The sequence below is a fragment of the Saccoglossus kowalevskii genome, chromosome 17, assembly GCF_978046115.1.
Source record: "Saccoglossus kowalevskii chromosome 17, keSacKowa6.1, whole genome shotgun sequence".
Lineage (NCBI taxonomy): Eukaryota > Metazoa > Hemichordata > Enteropneusta > Harrimaniidae > Saccoglossus > Saccoglossus kowalevskii.
Window position 1 is genome coordinate 23,899,145 of NC_140657.1, and position 19,780 is coordinate 23,918,924.

The 19,780-nt window shown below is 36.2% G+C and overlaps 3 protein-coding genes across 3 annotated transcripts; 1 reads left to right on the top strand and 2 right to left on the bottom strand.

Annotated features, from left to right (window-relative positions):
* Positions 1-782: 782 nt before the first annotated feature.
* Positions 783-6,729, bottom strand: LOC100376381 (actin-related protein 2/3 complex subunit 5-C-like). Its single transcript, XM_078012535.1, has 4 exons — positions 6,501-6,729; positions 5,514-5,585; positions 3,292-3,468; positions 783-1,990 (listed from the first exon to the last, which is right to left on the bottom strand). Exons 1-4 carry the CDS (start codon positions 6,636-6,638, stop codon positions 1,928-1,930), a joined length of 450 nt encoding a protein of 149 aa, XP_077868661.1. The 5' UTR covers positions 6,639-6,729; the 3' UTR covers positions 783-1,927.
* Positions 6,730-6,891: 162 nt separating this feature from the next.
* On the top strand, positions 6,892-9,719 carry LOC100376534 (large ribosomal subunit protein uL29-like). The gene is made up of 3 exons (XM_006821231.2): positions 6,892-6,981; positions 8,309-8,445; positions 9,416-9,719. The coding sequence occupies exons 1-3, from the start codon at positions 6,979-6,981 to the stop codon at positions 9,645-9,647; spliced, it is 372 nt and encodes a 123-aa protein (XP_006821294.1). The 5' UTR covers positions 6,892-6,978; the 3' UTR covers positions 9,648-9,719.
* Positions 9,720-12,241: 2,522 nt separating this feature from the next.
* On the bottom strand, positions 12,242-18,671 carry LOC100377537 (prostaglandin E synthase 2-like). The gene is made up of 5 exons (XM_006821232.3): positions 18,110-18,671; positions 16,636-16,829; positions 14,146-14,346; positions 13,753-13,870; positions 12,242-12,858 (listed from the first exon to the last, which is right to left on the bottom strand). Exons 1-5 carry the CDS (start codon positions 18,596-18,598, stop codon positions 12,730-12,732), a joined length of 1,131 nt encoding a protein of 376 aa, XP_006821295.2. The 5' UTR covers positions 18,599-18,671; the 3' UTR covers positions 12,242-12,729.
* Between the last annotated feature and the right edge of the window lie 1,109 nt (positions 18,672-19,780).

The following is a 19,780-nucleotide window of genomic DNA, read 5'->3' on the forward strand; positions in this document are numbered from 1 at the left end:
CTTATGAATCTTCTATCAATATTTTATCAGCGATTCAAAAATTATAATTTGTTGCCGAATGTTGCGAGACTGAACTATAGAGCAGTTAGAAAGCAGTACTAACAAAAATCACTGCACTTATAACCTCAATTTTGTTAGTCATCACAGTACGTGTTATAGATACTCGGACATGACCTCGTTATTTAACCAATATAAAGAGAAAACATCGATGACAGCCCAAAATGCCAATGAAAAGTATTTGCGCCAATTAGGTTTGGATTCGTTGACGCAAATCTATTTTAGTCACAGACTACATTGCTGCGTAAGGTGCGAACAATGCGACACACATTTCTCAAATAAATCATTTAAACACATAAAAAACAATTTTGAACATGGTTGTATTTACAGTCACATGAATTCTATTGTATTCACTGCAGGACAATATGGTATTGTATTTTGAAGCAGAGACCTAATTCTCTATTGTTCATGTGAGCAAGGTACTTACATAATGCAGACAGCGAGTGAAAGCTCAAGTAAACAATCTAACTGTGATAACAATTGACAAGATCAGAGTTCTGCAGTTACCTCAGAAACTTGCAGGCATAAGCTCATCAGAATGTCAGAAACCAACGAACAACTTGTGCAAGCTAAAAATCACTGCCACCTCATTCTTGCACAGAAAACAACTGATGGCACAATGACTCAAAACTTGTCTATTGTCCTTCAATTATATGATACATAATAACATGGTCCACATCCTTTATAATCATCTACATGCAAACAAACTCAAACAACTTAATAAATTCAAATTATTTCTAATATTCTTTATTTTACATAAAATTATACTTCACATAATCATTAGGAATCAATCCTACAATTCTAGGATATCAATTAAAAATTTCAGCCCCAAATTAAACTTGGAACCAATCAAAATATCTAGTAATTATGACTTCTTTTCAAACTAGGAAATGCCAACCATAATCAGTAACCATGACAACAATCAATCATCCTGAATTTTGTATGTAACTTCTTCTAGCTGAAATTCAGTTTCCAGAATTTGAAATGCAATGTGTTAATAAAAGTATTATTGTTTGATGTGTGTGGAAGATTGTAAAAAAAATATTCAGTTTTTCAGTGAAAACAAAAGTTCAGCAGTCAAGCCAGATAAAATACTTTTTTTGTGTTCTGGTTTATAATTGATTATCCTCTCTTTCACTGATTGGCTGAAATACTCACAAGCATGTCATGAAGAAAAGGGATTGTGTGACCCATACACCAACCAGGAAATTATTTTATTCCTGTTGAAGAAAGCAACCGACATAAAAAACAAAATAACTTTCAATGACAAATTAAACTTTAAAAGGATCTGCAATAATTGACAGAAATAAAACTGAATGAGAACGAAAGCCAGGTTACATGAATAACAATACCGGTAAATATTTTTGTTGAAAAAAAAAAACATATCTCACAAATTCAGCTACAGCAATAACAATTTCACATCCTGTTTCAATGGATACTAAAATTATATTGCCATGGTGGCTGGTGATGAAGTGGAAGAAAACTGAAAATGAAACTAACATTTTACAATTACCGGTAATATTAATAATATTACCACACCCCACCGTATTAGAAAGTTTAAGATACATTTTTTCTTGTATTTTATACATAACAGAGAGACAAAATTACCTTTGCATAGCCAAATTAATAAGCAAATTAATAAGGTGCTGTTTTCACATGCATAGCCATATGCCGAGGTGATGTTTGTATATAAATAAGCATGAATCACAAAGGTAATGTTGGCTCCGTATTACTAGCTCACATCTCTTAGAGAAGAAAATGGCGTCTTTACTGCAGTGTTATCACAGTACAAGGAATAGGGTCTACTGCTTCAACAACATGCTGCATATCTCAGTTTCTTCTTCTTTATATAACACAAGTATTAATCTTCTTACACTGATTTTCTATCTGTTAAAACTCTGACAATAGATCCTAAACCACCAGCGGCAACAGCCTGCAAATTAAACAATATTATAAATAATCAGCCGTGTTTGTATCTCAGTGAGTATATATGTGAGTAAAATGTTGTACTATATAGTAAGTGATCATTGATATTTGTAGCTCTTATTGTCATGATGAACTTTATTTTCTTTAATTGTACAAAAAGGCGAAATCAACAAAAATAAATTTTCAGCTAAATTAAAGTACTACACATAGACAATTCCTTTCAAGGCAAGCAATTGCTTTTGTGCAATTCCTTCGCACTAAGTTTCCCCCAAGAGAGCTTTTAAAAAAGCTACTTTTAATGTTAATACACACATGAAAATTCCTCCATTAACTCGCCTCAGTATTTGTTGTGAGAGGCAAAGCCTGTATACCGAGAATTTGGAAAATCTCTGACATTTTGCTCTTCATTAGTAATATCTGAATAAAATTGCATCCTGACATACACCCATCAACTTGACTAGTCTTGACTAAATTCTTTAAGCTTTTTTAATCATGTGACCCATCATTTGAACGATAAAAATATTCCTGCAAACTTGCGCCTGTCTCTCAGACATTATGCATTGTTGTGGATATAGTCCTGTGCCAGTTTATAAGATTACACCCACAACAGTGAGGTTTATAATTGTACACCCACTATAAAGCATTACCTATACTAATGTACTATTCTCAGGGTGGGCATCTGGGCATTTTCACCGCATGGCAACCATTTTGGTGAAAACAAAGGCCCAAAACTCTCTGAAAACGGTACTTTAAGATGGTTGTTGAGACTCCCCTCAACAGTGTAACAAGATTACCACTGCATGTGTAACGCATATAAATTTGATTGTTCAGAATTACTTCAAAGTTGAGTTCCTGATGTTTTCTCGAATTTCACCGGCTTGGCGTGCCGCGTTCTTCAGCAGTGCGCGCAGAGCCCGTAGAAACACGTGGTACAGTGGTGCTTGTCTTAGCAACGTGGAACGTTTTGTGATGTAGCTCTGCCCCGAGGATGAATAGTTTAATTTCCGAATGTTCATGATTTCAGGAATTTATGAAGATGGACATTCATGAAATGATGGAATTTTGCGAAAGTCATTGACACCATTTCGCAGAACACCGGACTTATTTTCACTTTTGGAAAATTTTGCTGTTTCACTGACTCGTAATTTTGCAAAAAATCTCTCACAAAATTAAAGTGGTTTAATGTAGCTTTACTGCCATGGGATTACGGCAGCAATATTATTGTCTGTTGCTAACTTATTACCTAGACCAAACTCCCTAGTTCAGTGTTCAGAATACAAGCCCCCTTATGACCATTATATTACATACCTTTTCATGCCATGTGAGGAGGGCAGCGTTACTATTGTCTGTTGCTAGTTCAAATCCTTTATAGATGTATTTCATAAGAATGTCTACTGTCTGGTTGTCAAGAGTTTTTACACTTTTTTCAATCTCGCTTGTTTTAAAAGCAGTAAGCACTCGCAAAACCAACATCATTGCTTTATCCTGTTAAAATAAAGACGAAAAATAGAGGTAAAAACTGTGTTCTCTTCTAAATCAACCTGGACTGAAGAATATATCTGATGATCTAAGAGATGGTGGCAGCGCACAAAGCTAAATGCGAATAAATACAAAAATGGGTCTTGTTTTCATTGATTGCTGCAATAATATTAATCTGGGTATTGGTCCCAGTGTTGGTGCAAGGAATTAGGCAGGTACAATGTTTGTTGAATACAACTATTGTGACCGGGGTACAGTCACTTCGCCCGAAATCCACTTCGCTCAAACTCCTTCGCCTGATTACCAGTTCGCCCAATTACCAGTTCGCCCAATTACCGGTTCGCCCAATTACCGGTTCGCCAGTTTTCCTTTTCGTCCGATTTACCGATGTTACACAGTAGGCCTACTGAGGGTTTCGATTCGAAATGTACATCTGGTAAAATGCATAAAATCTACCATATGATCACATTTTAGTCAGGGTTTTCTTGCTGATGCAAACACTGCAACTGATGTCCGCCATTGCGGGTAGTCATCCCCATTCACAATAGAGGGGTGGCCGACAGGCAATGAGACAGGTATGCATCGGCCGTCATACACAGATTTTTCACTTGTTTCACCATCAGTGTTTGAATAAAATACTTTCACAGTGGTGTCGTTGGCAGAATAATTTCAATCCGCGCATTTTATGCAAAGATTGACCATTGACGGAACCTTTGTACGCCCTCCGGTGTTGGGAACTTGGAAGACTAAGTAGTACCCTAAAGCCAACCTCGGCATTTATCAATCTAATAAAACTCTCAAATCACGACGTCGTTACCGTATTTTTAAAGTTTTAAATACAATTTATATAGTACCAATAATATATTATTTCCTCTTTTTTTACAGTCAGAGAAATGGTTAATGTTAAATGTAACTGGGAATTACCAATATTCAATAATATGCAACATTTTGTACTTTGAATTATGACTACGAGGCCATCGACTGTACGAATGAAAACCCAAGTTATTTTATCTGAGTAATAAAACGGGTTTTATAATTGAAAGTGAGCTTATAACAGAGCATAAACACACTTGTGGCACAACGAATATCAATAGTACATTCATTGTCATTGCGACCTGGTTTTTTTTAGAGAAAAAACCTTGCAACTTAGCACATTATTTCCACATTTACTTTTACAACTGACTGTGTGGTACATTTACACTATTTCCCTGTTATACAAGTCGTTAATCGACGCAATTACACCATGATTACTTTGAAATATGCCCAAAATTTAGCATAGTACATTAACATTTTTTTACATGTTCCCCTATTTATTTAGTCGTTAGCCGTTAACTGATGCAATTATTACACTGGTATAAAATGCGTGAATTAAAATTATTTCTTCCGTACACGACAATGAAACTATTGTAACAGTATTTGATTAAAACGTCGACGGTGATTCGCGAGTTTTATTAGTCAAGTTGATAAACGCCGAGGTTGGCTTTAGGTAAACGTAGTGTTCCAAGTTCCAAACACCAGAGGGCATACAAAGGTTCCGTCAATGGTTGGACTTCGCAAAAGTGTGAGTGTCCCTCAACTCATTGTTTCCTCCCGATACACAAATGGTATGACCCACACAAGATGGCCGCAACAGCATAAAATTACGTCACAACCCTGTTGTAAACTTCACGTTCGTCACCTTATAAAAACAAAGTTCGACTTCTACGTTATCTTGTTTTGACTTTACGTAAATACCAAACATACGAGGAATCAGGCGAACTGGTAATCGGGCGAAATGGCAACCGGGCGAAATGACAATCGGGCGAACAGGTAATCTGGCGAAACCGTTCGGGCGAAGTGGTAATTGGGCGAAATGCCCCTAATTCATTATGACCTTGTCGACTGGTCATGAATGTATATAGTGTTACTCTACTTATGAACCTAAAAATGAATCCATGAAAACTACAACTCCAAATTCACTATCGTTATCAGAGTTGCATACCTTTTATCGAAAAGTTCAATTCAAATTCAATAAAAAATTTGATACAATAGAATTGCATCTGATCTCCCACCTTAACGGCTTGATTTTTTGATCCGATTGGTGCATCTCTTAATACAGCATGCAATGCGTCACTATTTTTCCCTGTAAAAACATCAGTTAAGGAGGCAATATTTGAAATATTGTAAAAAGATCAAGTTGTGGCATCACATTGGACCTATACAGAATACAATGTGACACAGCAGCTGCAAGTCTCAGAAGTATTGAGACAACAAGTTGGCAAACTAGCTTGTGCATTAGCTGTCAGCTTTGGATTTCAATGTGGATAGCACCAATTGATTGCCACACATCCTACCTGAGGTTCACAATATAAAAGGTGATTTTAACAATGTATAATCAACATAAAATTGGGTGACTATGATCAAGTTTAATTTCACTAACATTGAATTTGAAGAGCACATATGCACAAAATGATTAAAATTCAATCATTCGTTTAAATTTTGCATAGTGAATGCATTGAAATGTACCCTGCTCTGCAATGTAACTTAAACGATTCACTGGAGAGTAAGTGAAGTTTGTTTGATACCTCTGAGACCTAAAATATTTATCCTCAAGAGTCGTCAGAAATCTAGACTAGATCAACTTTGATGCAAACTATTTCTTGGCAACGTCCATCGATGTCTGAACACTAACAATCTTTGTTTTTGTTTTGATGGTCAGCTCCATGGTCACAGCATTGTAATTATTCACGTTTTTTCTTGTCGCACTTGTGTGCATCACGGTTACTATAATACTAAAGTTTTTTAGTAACAGTGTGTGCATGAAGGAAAAGTGCGGATAGACTGTGACTGTGATGGAGGCAAAAAATGTAAGCACCAAATAATAAGGTACATGAACAAATAAGTTTATCCGGTTTCACACCCATCATAAAAAAATTAACAATTCAGAAGATCAACACTATATGAAGTGAAATAATTCAAAGGAACGTTTGATATCAGAAGTAAATCTGAAATTTAGAAATGCGGAAGTTACGAGGTAATGTTTCAACTAAAAAAGGATATTGGTTGAGATAACTCATGACTTCTCCTTCGTCGGGCCCACCAGCAACTTCGCCAGTTTGATCATCTTCGTATTTGTTTTCGTCGTATTCATCAACATCTACTTTCCGAAATTTCGAACTTCCAGTATTCTTTGCCATGTTTTGTGACTCTTCGGGAAAACAGGACAGACGAACAAGTCAGAATATTTTACTTCCTGTATTGCCACCACCTTCCAAAATGGCTTCCAGCCTCGTTATCGGTTTACCTCGTTCCTCGGCAGTCTATTTTCTTTCTACATTTTAACACAACTATTATTTTTTTAATAATCAGTCAAATACAGAAAATTGTCATCTTCTTGAAATTATGCGGAAGTATTTTTGTTTATATTATGAAAGAAATTACATTAATAACATTGTGTGATTGATGTGAACATTATGTTGTTTTCTTTATTAGGGGACAGGGTAAAGGTCGTCCTTTCCGGCTTTGACATCAGACAAGATGGTGAGTTGGAAGTAGTTCATGCTGGAAATCAGCCTTCATCCTGCTTTTACTTCAAACATACACCTTATATTTCCAGTCAAATGGAAAGATTACAAATCATTTACCATATTTGTAATAATATTTTCGAAATTTAAGTAGTATCTCCAGTAAAAAAAAAGAAAACAAAATAGGTGCCACTGCCTATAGTTTTAAAGTGCTTTGGAACTCGGAGATGGAATAACATCGACTACCTCAATTATTCACTAGCGTTTTTACATTCGAAAATTTCACTATCACAGTTAACTCATTAACGAACAGAAATGAATGGTCATTGGGACTTTCCATGATAATCTTTTATTATTGCTGCATATTGAATGGGGTGTGCGTTTCACTCTTTGAATTTGGGTGTCTGTTCTCAATCTCCCTAATTCTTCTTGGTGCCTACAGTGATACCGTTGTTAGGATTTATGTCGTTGGGTAATATGCCATCTTTTCGAATATTTCACTGCTTACCTTGAATGGGAATCCACGGCTACAATTGAAAGTGCCTGTTACTTTGATGTGCCTCCAAGCAATCAGTTGCTGTGTGCCAAAAATACCTACCTAAAATAGTCACCGCATTTAGAAATGCACAACAGATTGAATGAACAAATTATATTAAATTAAGTAAATCGGTGTGCATAGGTCACACATCAAAGTTAAAATTGTCAAAACATGCTTCGAACCGAAGACGTGACCCTGGGCTACCAAAACATTTGCACTATTCAGACCATTACCCTAATTTCTACCCCTAGAACTCTATAGCGCTAGAAACTGCACTTATTAAATAAAATGGCAGCGTTCCTATGGAGACGCCAGAATTCTCTATTTCAAACCAATTCTGAGCAGAAACTACTGTTAATGGAAAAGAAGGGCATGCTAACCACATTTGTGTAAAATCAGAGTGCCTAGTTTTATATAGATTTGATTTCTAGTCTCCTGTTTGTCATACTGCTTCAGTGATTCAGATGCTCACTGGACATCAGCAATTGGCAAGTGTTTTTTTTTAAATATCCCAATTTTATTCAATTATTTCAGACAAGGTCCAAGTGTTTTGTGTTGCTTTTACTATTTTACACCCAAAATATGACAAATAATTATCACATGACATTAGCCACCATTTTAGACATTTAAATGTTCTAAACCAATTTTGAAACAACTTAATCCCTGCTGCTCTCAACAATATTGTTATAAAGCAAGATCCAGACTTGAAAAATTTGGGGGGGGGGGGGGGGTGTTCAAAAAGTCAAGAATTTTGTGAATGCACTTAAAAACAACCAATAATTTCACCTGTGGATTGTATCTTTAGACTAAGATCAAGGCACAAGAGCTGCGAGGCAAACGCAAGGAAGACCTGATTGAACAGCTGAATAAACTGAAAGGAGAGTTGGGATCACTACGTGTTACCAAAGTTACTGGTGGTGCAGCGTCCAAATTATCAAAAATGTAAGTGACTATATTACCAGATTGACCCTATTTGTTGTAATGTATTTGCACTGTCAAAGACAAACCTCTGTCCTTGTGTACGTGCATGCGCAAATAATAAGGACTCATACTCGATAATTTGGTTTTACTTTTTGGATCGTTTTTCTTATGAAATGCCTTATTATTGCATGGATTTTATCTTTGTTGTTTTCGCGGAAAGTTGTTTTGCACGGAGGTTAAATTCCACATGATGATCTAATTAAATACTCATAAATATTAATGAACTCCATATTAGTATAATGGATGATACAATGGACTCAAAATACCTGTCCACAATCCTTACATAGAATTGGATTAAGAATAATAATATATTACAACAACCCATGACACTAGGCTTGTGACACTTGTCGTCTGTCTTTGACGCATAAAATTTAATGCTAAAATTTAAAATGCTTCGGTTGAATGGATGGTAATCTGCCTTTGTTAGCAATACAACGCAGAGGGCATGATGGGTGACAGAGGTGATTTCGATTGAGGTAACTAAAGTGGCAACGCAGAGGGCATGATTTTTCCTGCAATGTTTAAACAAATATCTTGTCGCTAATTTTGATGTAATTGCCCAATGCATCGCACAGCTGGCATTGTTACCAAGCGTTAGTGTAGATCAATGAAAAATCATTTACTTCAGTTTTGAAGTTGTGCTGCCGATTCTATTCAAACTTAGAATACTATGGCACATAAGTACATTTTTGTTGAGAGCTTTTGTCATTTTTTTTTGCACAATATCTTAAATTCACATTGCCTAATTAACTCCAAACTTGGTTCACAGATAATTATTTTTTCGTAATACAATTCAAGATGGTCAATTGGCAACCATTTTGTTTTACATTTTACCAATGAAAATCAAGTACAAGACATTTTGAGTGGCTTGTTACTAAGAGGTTCCCCGTTTCATTTGATAGTCTTTTAAAGTGTTTTCTTTTACCTACAGCCGTGTAGTACGTAAAGGTATTGCAAGAATCCTTACCGTAATTAACCAAACACAGAAAGAAAATCTGAGAAAGTTCTACAAAGGAAAAAAATACAAGCCACTTGATTTGAGACCGAAGAAGACGCGTGCCATGAGAAGAGCTTTGAAGCCGAATGAATTGAAAAGGAAAACAAAGAAATTGCAGAGACGAGAGAGATTGTACCCAATGAGAAAATACGCAGTTAAAGAATAGCCTTCCCTGTATTTATCACTTGTGGTACATTGGAGTTTGTAGAAAAATAAACCAATGTAACATATGTGTCAATATTGTCTTGTCATGATTTTTGTACACACTCCCATAATCCTTCATCTGGTCAATGTAAAAGTGCAGTACATCTACTAGTAATTTTTGAATAATTGATAATTTTTCTAATTTAATATACTAGTTAGTCCCCGTTCGGACGCAGTCCGAAAACGGGGACTTATGTTTTGCCCTGTGTGCGTCCGTGATCACCTGTATCTCGAACATGCATGGACCAATTAAGTTCAAACTTCACTCATACATCACACATTATATGGGACATATGCACATGCATTTTTCTCATGATCCGATTAACGATAGTCGAAAAGCGGCCATTTTAAGGCCGAAAATGCATCAAAATCGCACATTTTCACCATTCCGGATCTCAGTTATGCATGGAAGGATTTTGTTCAAATTTGGTACATACATTAAACATAATAGGACCTTGATGCACGTCATTTTTTTTTTTGGATCGGGTTCGAAATGGCCGACTGGCAGCCATTTTGTTTTAAAGAATTCAGTTCTGGATCCGTATCTGAGACATGCTTGGATTGATCGAGTTCAAACTTCACACACACAAGGTACATCATGTCACAAATATGCATGTGCATTTGTTTCATGATCTCATTAACGATAGCCAAATGGCGGCCGCTTTAAGGCCGAAAATGCATTGAAATCGCACATTTTCACCATTCCGGACCCGGATCTCAGTTATGCATGGACGGATTTCATTCAAATTTGGTACATACATTAAACATAATAGGACCTTGCTGCACGTCATTTTTTTCGGGGGATCGGGTTCGAAATGGCCGACTGGCGGCCATTTTGTTTTAAAAAATTCAGTTCTGGATCCGTATCTGAGACATGCTTGGATTGATCGAGTTCAAACTTCACACACACAAGGTACATCATGTCACAAATATGTATGTGCATTTGTTTCATGATCTCATTAACGATAGCCAAATGGGGGCCGCTTTAAGGCCGAAAATGCATTGAAATCGCACATTTTCACCATTCCGGACCTGTATCTCAGTTATGCATGGATGGATTTTGTTCAAATTTGGTACATACATTAAACATAATAGGACCTTGATGCACGTCTTTTTTAGTCCCCGTTCGGACGCAGTCCGAAAACGGGGACTTATGGTTTGCCCTGTGTGCGTGCGTCCGTGATCACCTGTATCTCGAACATGCATGGACCGATTAAGTTCAAACTTCACTCATACATCACACATTATATGGGACATATGCACATGCATTTTTTACATGATCCGATTAACGATAGCCGAATAGCGGCCATTTTAAGGCCGAAAATGCATCAAAATCGCACATTTTCACCATTCCGGACCCGTATCTCAGTTATGCATGGATGGATTTTGTTCAAATTTGGTACATACATTAAACATAATAGGACCTTGATGCACGTCTTTTTTTTTTCGGATCAAGTTCGAAATGGCCGACTGGCGGCCATTTTGTTAAAGAATTCAGTTCTGGATCCGTATCCAAGACATGTCTGGATTGATCAAGTTCAAACTTCACACACACATAGTACATCATGTCACAAATAGATATGTGCATTTGTTTCATGATCTGCTTAACAATAGCGGAATGATGGCGTATTTTCACAATTCCAGAACCGGATCTCAGTCATGCATGAATGGATTTTGTTCAGATTTAGCACAATGTACATATGCAGGTGCATTTCGGTCATGATCTGCTTTGAATGTATACGTCACTCAAATATGAACGGAACGGGGACGTGTCATTGACAATGACTTGTTTCTGTTTGTCTTTATAACTGTTGGTGTCGTACACAAAAAATGACACGAGTAACAACGCAACCTTACCCATTATTACGATACAACTACCAGTTCGTCTAAGTGGTAACCCACAGCACTATAAATTACCATTGATTTGAGGTTTGCTATTTTGGAACCTATTAAATACCTTATTCAGCTGTATTTGCTTTACAATGTGTGATCATGTGTCTGGGAATTTAGACATTTGCTCATTTCACACTTAAAGGACCGACCGAATACTGCGATTAACCACCGCTCCTGATTTTTTTTTTTGGTGAGCTTTCATTTTACATGAAAAAATTTGATGTAGGAAGAAAACTCTTGTTTGCTTTTCAACTGCAGCAAACAGTGTTTACACATCACTACATCTAACCAGTTCTACTTCAACAAGATTTATCAATTGGAAAACATTTAGGTTCTAAGACGCGATTTGCTGTTTTAGAACGTGTGGACTGTAACAAGTTGGTTGGCCCTGCAACACTTTGTCAATTGCAATGTTTGCACGATAGAATTTTTCTGCACTTTTTTCTTGCATTCTTCAATATCTCTGGAAATGAACCCTAATTTTGGAGCCAATAGACAAAATTTGAGTCAATTGTCAGTTTTTACTAAAAAAATTTGGCAGTTTTTGTTCCAATCTTCCGGGGACGGGACGAAGTCATCAATTTGTTATGAAGAGAGTTGTGGTGGTGAAAAAATTGAGACCTTTCATCCAAATTGGGTGATTGAAAAGCACAAATCGAGGTCTAAAGCAAACAAATTAGTCAATTTATTGCATTCTTTGAATACAAAGGTTGTTATTGCAACAAAGGTAAGTTGTAATCCATTAAAACTAATGAAAAAACAAAACAAAATGTAAGTATATACCGGTATGTACAAGTATACGGTTTCAGGTTTTATGTTTCCATCGTGATTTACAATCTCATTATAAATACAACTAGCAGATAATTGCAAAGAAGACCGATAATCAGTTCTGAATCAATGACCTGATTGCTCTTGTCAATTTACAAGTAAATCGAACAGTTTCTACTGGGGGGGGGGGGGACTGACGAGAAATGGTGTTAAAAGAGAAATTGTTTGAATTCAACTGGGCAATCAATGTGATAGCAACAATGTTTTCGGTAGAGATTCCCTGTGCAAATGAAACCAAATATAGTTGTTTTTAGTAAACATGATGTAACAATGAATTTTAGTCATTTAAATTGATTGCTCAGACTCAAAATTCTTGACTTGAATCAGTTGGCTCCAGCATGAGAAGCGACTGCTTGTTTTGTTTTCTTGTACCAGGGTTTTATTGACGTATTGTCGAGTAAATCGTTGAAAGCATCAAATCCCTCTATAGCACTCAGTACTCCATACATAGCCTGCAAGGAAACCAAATAAAATTAATATTTACTTGGTGCATGGATATCTCAAGAACTACTTCACAGATTTCAATAAAACTTGATACATAAGTTTACATATTAATTATCTAAACTGCCTACTGTAGACTACTTTATTTTACCTGGAATTAATTTTTTGATTAAAAGACATTTTGTAAGGAATTTATTTTCACTGAATTTTGACGAGATGAATGTTAAAATATAGGAAAAAAAGTATATTTGCTGGATTTTAATTTAACTAAAGCATTCCTTCAGCGAAAAAGTATTTTACATTAATTAGCCAATTTTCAGTTGTTCCACTGATATCTTAAGAACCACTCATTAGATTTCAATAAAACTTGATACATAGGTGCTTTAGGATAATCCACTGATGCTATCAGCTTTGTGATAATTCACTTCTTTCACCTACGTCATTTTGTTTAGCTCCCCTTTTGCGCAAACAAGATGTTCACAAGTGATCACTAACATTAAAATAGAGATCTGACCTCCATTATCAATTTTGCACAAAACTAAACTTTTAATCGGCGGTGGTCACATTTTGTATTTTCCCACAATCCATTGCACACAAATTTTGACCCAGGCTCAATATGCACTACAAGTATTTACAGTTATTGACTTGTTTGATACCTTCCAATTACCACAGAAATTACCGAGTTACAGCTTAACCAATCAAAGTCACCATCTTTATTCATACGAGATACATATCTTGTGCATGCATAGCATGATGACCACCGCCATTTAAGCTTTTCCACTTTTATCTCTCAACAGATTTAAATCTATAAACAGGTGCTCTGGGACTCGGTAATAGTCTAGAAGCTCTCACACACTGATTATCTAAACCAATGTTGAGAGCATGACAAATATAACATTTTTTACCAAGTCTGCTAGATTTGGAAGATCCCCTCCCATAAAATCTCTATCGGGACCAACAGCTTGCATCCATTTATCAGCTTCTTCGTACAGTGACTGCCTGACATCATCTTTTAAATTCCACCTCAAAAGAAAAAAAACCATTTTATGTCAGTATCTTGGAGAATTTTCTCGCATTGCATCATGGGATATATTGGTGTAACATTTTAGGACCAAATGGACATAATTTTCTATCAAGATTTTGAAGAAAAATTTTTTTTATTTTTTGAATGATAATGAAACTGAAATTTTTACTATTTATGCAAATCATTTTCAAAATGTGCGCCAGAATTATTGAATATTCATTCTATATCGACACTTATTGCGATACAATGACAAATTGACAATGACAGTACTTACTTCCTCTTCAGTAATTTACTGATAAAATACATTGCAGCAGCACCCACGTACTTTGCGATATATTTCTCGACTGTGCTAAATTTTCCCGTTTCACTAATGTAATCAAACGCTTTGACTGCTTCTGAGGGTGTTCTGTAAACATTTGGTGATAGAGTATGTACAAATACGCTATCCACCCAGCTACGCCATTCTTTCTCTTCCCTGGAGTGACGAGAAAATATTAAAAAATAAATAGAAAATGCACCTCGTGTGTGGGCTGTAAGTATTTCATAAATGCATGTGGCGTGCATGTCAGGTTTCATGCCCCCCATTACACAGACTGAAAACAACATGCACAGAACAGTGTGAACACTGGTAGTGGGTCTATTCATATTTATTATTGAGATATAGCTTTTACAAATTTTACAAAAGTGTTTCGAACCCTGGAGAGTACCCATTGCAAGCTGAGCACGGTGGCTAATTTGCATATTGTTTTGTTACAATCAACAAGCACGACTTTTCTGCAGCTAAGCACAATAGAATTGCTGTGTTCCCTTGTTGCCACCAAAATCAACTTTTTTAATCTTTCACACACAAAAAAACAGTACATTTTTAGTCCCCGTTCGGACGTAGTCCGAAAACGGGGACTTATGGTTTGCCCTGTGTGCGTTCGTGCGTCCGTGATCACCTGTATCTCGAACATGCATGGACCGATTAAGTTCAAACTTCACTCATACATCACACATTATATGGGACATATGCACATGCATTTTTTTCATGATCCGATAAACGATAGCCGAATAGCGGCCATTTTAAGGCCGAAAATGCATCAATATCGCACATTTTCACCATTCCCGACCCGGATCTCAGTTATGCATGGTTTAAATTTGGTACATACATTAAACATAATAGGACCTTGATGCACGTCATTTTTTTTTTGGATCGGGTTTGAAATCGCCGACTGGCGGCCATTTTGTTTTTAAAGAATTCAGTTCTGACTCCGTATCTGAGATATGTTGGATTGATCGAGTTCAAACTTCACACACACAAGGTACATCATGTCACAAATATGTATGTGCATTTGTTTCATGATCTCATTAACGATAGCCAAATGGCGGCCACTTTAAGGAAGGCCGAAAATGCTTTGAAATTGCACATTTTCACCATTCCGGACCCGGATCTCAGTTATGCATGGACGGATTTTGTTCAAATTTGGTACACACATTAAACATAATAGGACCTTGATGCACGTCATTTTTTTTTTGGATCAAGTTCGAAATGGCCGACTGGCGGCCATTTTGTTTTAAAGAATTCAGTTCTGGATTCGTATCCGAGACATGTCTGGATTGATCAAGTTCAAACTTCACACACACATGGTACATCATGTCACAAATAGATATGTGCATTTGTTTCATGATCCGCTTAACAATAGCTGAATGATGGCCATTTTAAGGCCGAAAAATGCATCAAAATCATGTATTTTCACAATTCCGGAACCGGATCTCAGTCATGCATGAATGGATTTTGTTCAGATTTAGTACAATGTGTTGTACATATGCAGGTGCATTTCGGATCAGACCACTGAAAGTGGTCTGAGATTTTGGTCATGATCTGCTTTGAATGTATATGTCACTCAAATATGAACGGAATGGGGATGTGTCATTAACAATGACTAGTTTTTCCTATTTTTACTCAAATTTTGATCAGTAGCCAATATAAAATTCTATCAATTTGCTCCAAAATTAAAGCGCGGGACTCATCATTTGCGCATGCGTCAGATTGCATGTCGTTGTTTACAAACAAGCATCTCCCATGAGCTTTTGCGTTTTTAGTGTGTGTTGTCGTCGCTTGGGACTCAATTCCCGCGCGTGCGCAGGTGACACCCCTCTCGCTTTAACCAAAATAATATAGAAAATGTTATCGCAACATTTTGTTCATTATGTAATTTTCAATATTTTTTGGGTTCATTTTGGACTAAATGGGTATAATTTACACACGTATACAGGTATTTATCTAAATAATTGAAGAAATATGGAAAAAATTATGCACAATATCACGACAACAAAATCTATACTCAAAATGTTACAGTTTAAACTAAAACAAGTACTGGTATACCTGGCTAACGGTAAAATACTTTTATTTTAGCTGGATTTATTTTTTGGCTGAAAAGACATTTTTGCCGTTTTATGTGGAGATTATTTTCACTGTTTTGTTGAAAACTCACTGACTTGAATGAATGACTTATTTTCAACGATTTATCCCCTCAGCGAAAATAAATTTTAAGTGATATTAATGTACTTTAGAAAACATGACAAGTGATGGTTCTGACTGAAATGACTTCATTATTGTTGTCATATTTCTAACAAAAATTACTGACCCGATCATGATATAGTCACCGACATTACTCATGATTTCAACATCAGATTAACTTCCATTTTCTGATTGGTTCGTATCTTGTCATACTATCAATTAACATGCATACAAGAGATAAAAACTCAGATCCAAACTCACTTTCTACTTGCCATGTTCTGTTGCGGTTGTCCTAGCATAATTTCATATTTGTTGGTGTATTCTTTCACTTTTTTACCCTTTGCATTCTCACTTGTCATCTCCGGGAAGTATGTTAGGATCTCTGTAAGCTGTTTGTTTTCTCCAATCATGTAAGAATGTAAGGCACTCACAATAAGGGAAGAGTCATTCAGTTGCTGCAAAAATAAATTACATATGATTATTTTACTTGATAAAACAGCTTCAATAGCCTGATCAAATTTTTTTTTCATTTCAGGGAAATCAATTCTTCACTAGGAATTTTCGCGATTTGACTTTTTATGAGTGTTCGTGACAATTTCACACAAAAGGCATTGTTACTGCTGGATTTATCGAATACTCTATTTACTTTAGAACTGATATTCCATTGTGTGCAAAATCTCTCGAATTTTTTTTTTCAGTGTGCGCAGGGGCCTGTCTATTTGAAAAGTTGTATTTTAATCAAGCATACAATAATGTAACATGCATGTGCTTTTATTGAAAATGAGCAAATATGGTAAAGTACCACTGTTGAATTTTCACTACTACATTTCATGAATTTCTTTGTTCGAAATATACATCAAGATTTGTGTCTTCTATTATTAGAGTAGTTTACACACGATGTTTGAAATTTAACAAAATTGTGTACTAGACACCAGGGCAGGCAGCTTTCAAATTTCACCGGCCTTGCCAGAAAGTTAACAGCCCTGCATTAAATCTCATTTTCAAATACCGTCCACCCAGGTCATAACCCCTCCCCTAAATTTTTAGACATTTAACGAATTAAGGGCATCCCCATTTTAGGTTATAGGCCCAGGGTGTTTTTACTGTTGTGTTTCATTGCATAAAAATCACGATTGGTACGGTAGTTCTCTTTTTGAAGTGTACGGTTGCCCAGACACGGGCCGTTTGAATTCTAAGTAAGCACACTAAGTCACTTAGCAGAAGTGAACAATAACAAAAACAGTCTGAATGATTTCAATGTATCTTAGGTTTTCACTTTCGTCTAGATCCGAGAAGTCAGATTTTCATTTAGAGTGAGATTCATCTGTAGTTTCTAATACTATTTAGGATTGTGCCATATTCAGCTAAAATTGTTTGAGTAATTGTAACCACAAGAAAACTTTTCAACAGAGACAACAATGACTTCAACAATGAGGACAGACATTTTCCCCTCCTACATTTTTTCCTTTATCTAACAATATAGGCTGTGCAAAAACAAACAAAAAAAATGTTTGTACGCACTGAATTTGGAAACATATTTGACCAGAAGATTGTTCTTCCTTTTTCTGTGCCTAACTTACTCAGAATAAAAATATGACCGGTAAACATTAAATCATAAAATAAATGGAGGCTTTTGCATATTAAAATTGTGCATTTTTTGGTGACAGACAACAGGGTTTTTCATCGTCTACTCTAACACTGCGCAAATCTGATTTAATTGCAGGTTTTAACTCACCACATTTTCAGCGTTGATGTCGCCATTCTTAGCGGTTACTATGGGAACTTTGCGATAGGGTGAAAATTTGATTTCCTTCCTAAGAACCGGATTCACTTCAACAACATCGTATGAAAAGCCATAAAAATCGAAAAACGCTCGAACTTTCCGACAAAATGGACAAGTGTGGTATTGGAAAATAGTTAGTTTTAGGTCATTCATGTTTGCTGGCCCCTGTATGTGCGTTACACTTTGCAGGTCTTTGGAAATTTGTTCTTTTGCCTCCAACTTCCGGCCGAGCAAAACATACGACGAGAATGCAACAGCCGATGCGCCGGCCACAAGTGAAATCGTTTGCGTTTTTCTATGGTTTCGAGGTCTGTTCGTTTCAGTAGACGAGTTTCTGAACGTATAACACATTCCGATCACAGTCTGCGTCCTTATACAGCGATATTTGGCGACAGGTTTGTGAAAAGTCCCCGCAAAACGTGACACCATGGAGGTCGCCATATTGCCCACTGAAGTTCGGAATGTGGCATGCTGGGAAGAAAAATGAAATAGAACAGAAATTAGAATGAACGTGGTGTTCGTCGCGCAGCGCTTGTTCGAATTTCATGTAAATAAACAATGTATTTTACACGCGTTGTATACGTCGCTATGAGTCCGATATCGAACAGGACGCGGCACGACGACTGCCGCCCTTTAAGGTTTTATGAATGTAAATAAACATTCCCACTTAGAGATTGGTCAGTTACTTCGGCCTAGGGGGGTCGGCAGATTCTATTTTGCCAGCTGTAAATCTCAGTTGACCCACCCCCTATCAAATAAAAAAAAGTGGGTGACCCCCCCTCAACATTATATTTTAAAACATGCTGCCCCCCCCCAAATAACAACAACAAAAAACAAAGAAACATTAACAGTTTTGGCTCTGACATGATTACAAAATGTATTATATGTGCATTGAAAATATCATGGTTTTCCATAATTTTGACATATTTTTTAGCGTTTGCATTTAATAGACCTTAGGAGGGGAGGGGAAGCATAAAGCCAAAAAATGACTACAGAAAAGGCTGCAGGAAGGAGGGAAATCTATGCTGCTAAAGATAGTAAATAAAAGCAAAGCTGTGGAGTACTTACTCAATAAACGCCCTTATAAGATAGGAAAAGAGGATTTGAATCTAGGCGGTTTGAACTCTTTAAAAACTACGTTGGATTTAAAATATCTTTCATATCTTATAGACCAGGAAAGCTTTACACCCGAAGCACAGTCTGTGCTTATGAAAACAAAGGAAACTTTGATTTTTGCTTAAATTTGTGTGGGATTTTGGTATTTTACAGAGCAAAATATGCATATTTAAAAGTTAAAAAGATAAAAAACCTATTTATTTATTTTTTCATCATTTATTTTAATTTATATATCAGCATGTTCACAAATTTAACTTTTTTGATTTGCTGAACAAAAATTGTCACTCCTCTTTGTACTAATTGCTGTGTTGTCTTTCCGTCTCCTGTTATAATTGGATAAATCCAGTAAATATCTCATACAATAGTGACTTCAGACTTTAAATAAAATAATCTGATATCAGCAGCACATGGACTTGGGATGTGCTTAAAACTTAACTGTATAATTGGGGTTCTAGCCGCATTGCATAATCTGTTAGTTATTTGGCAACTTTAACCTCAAAATATTTA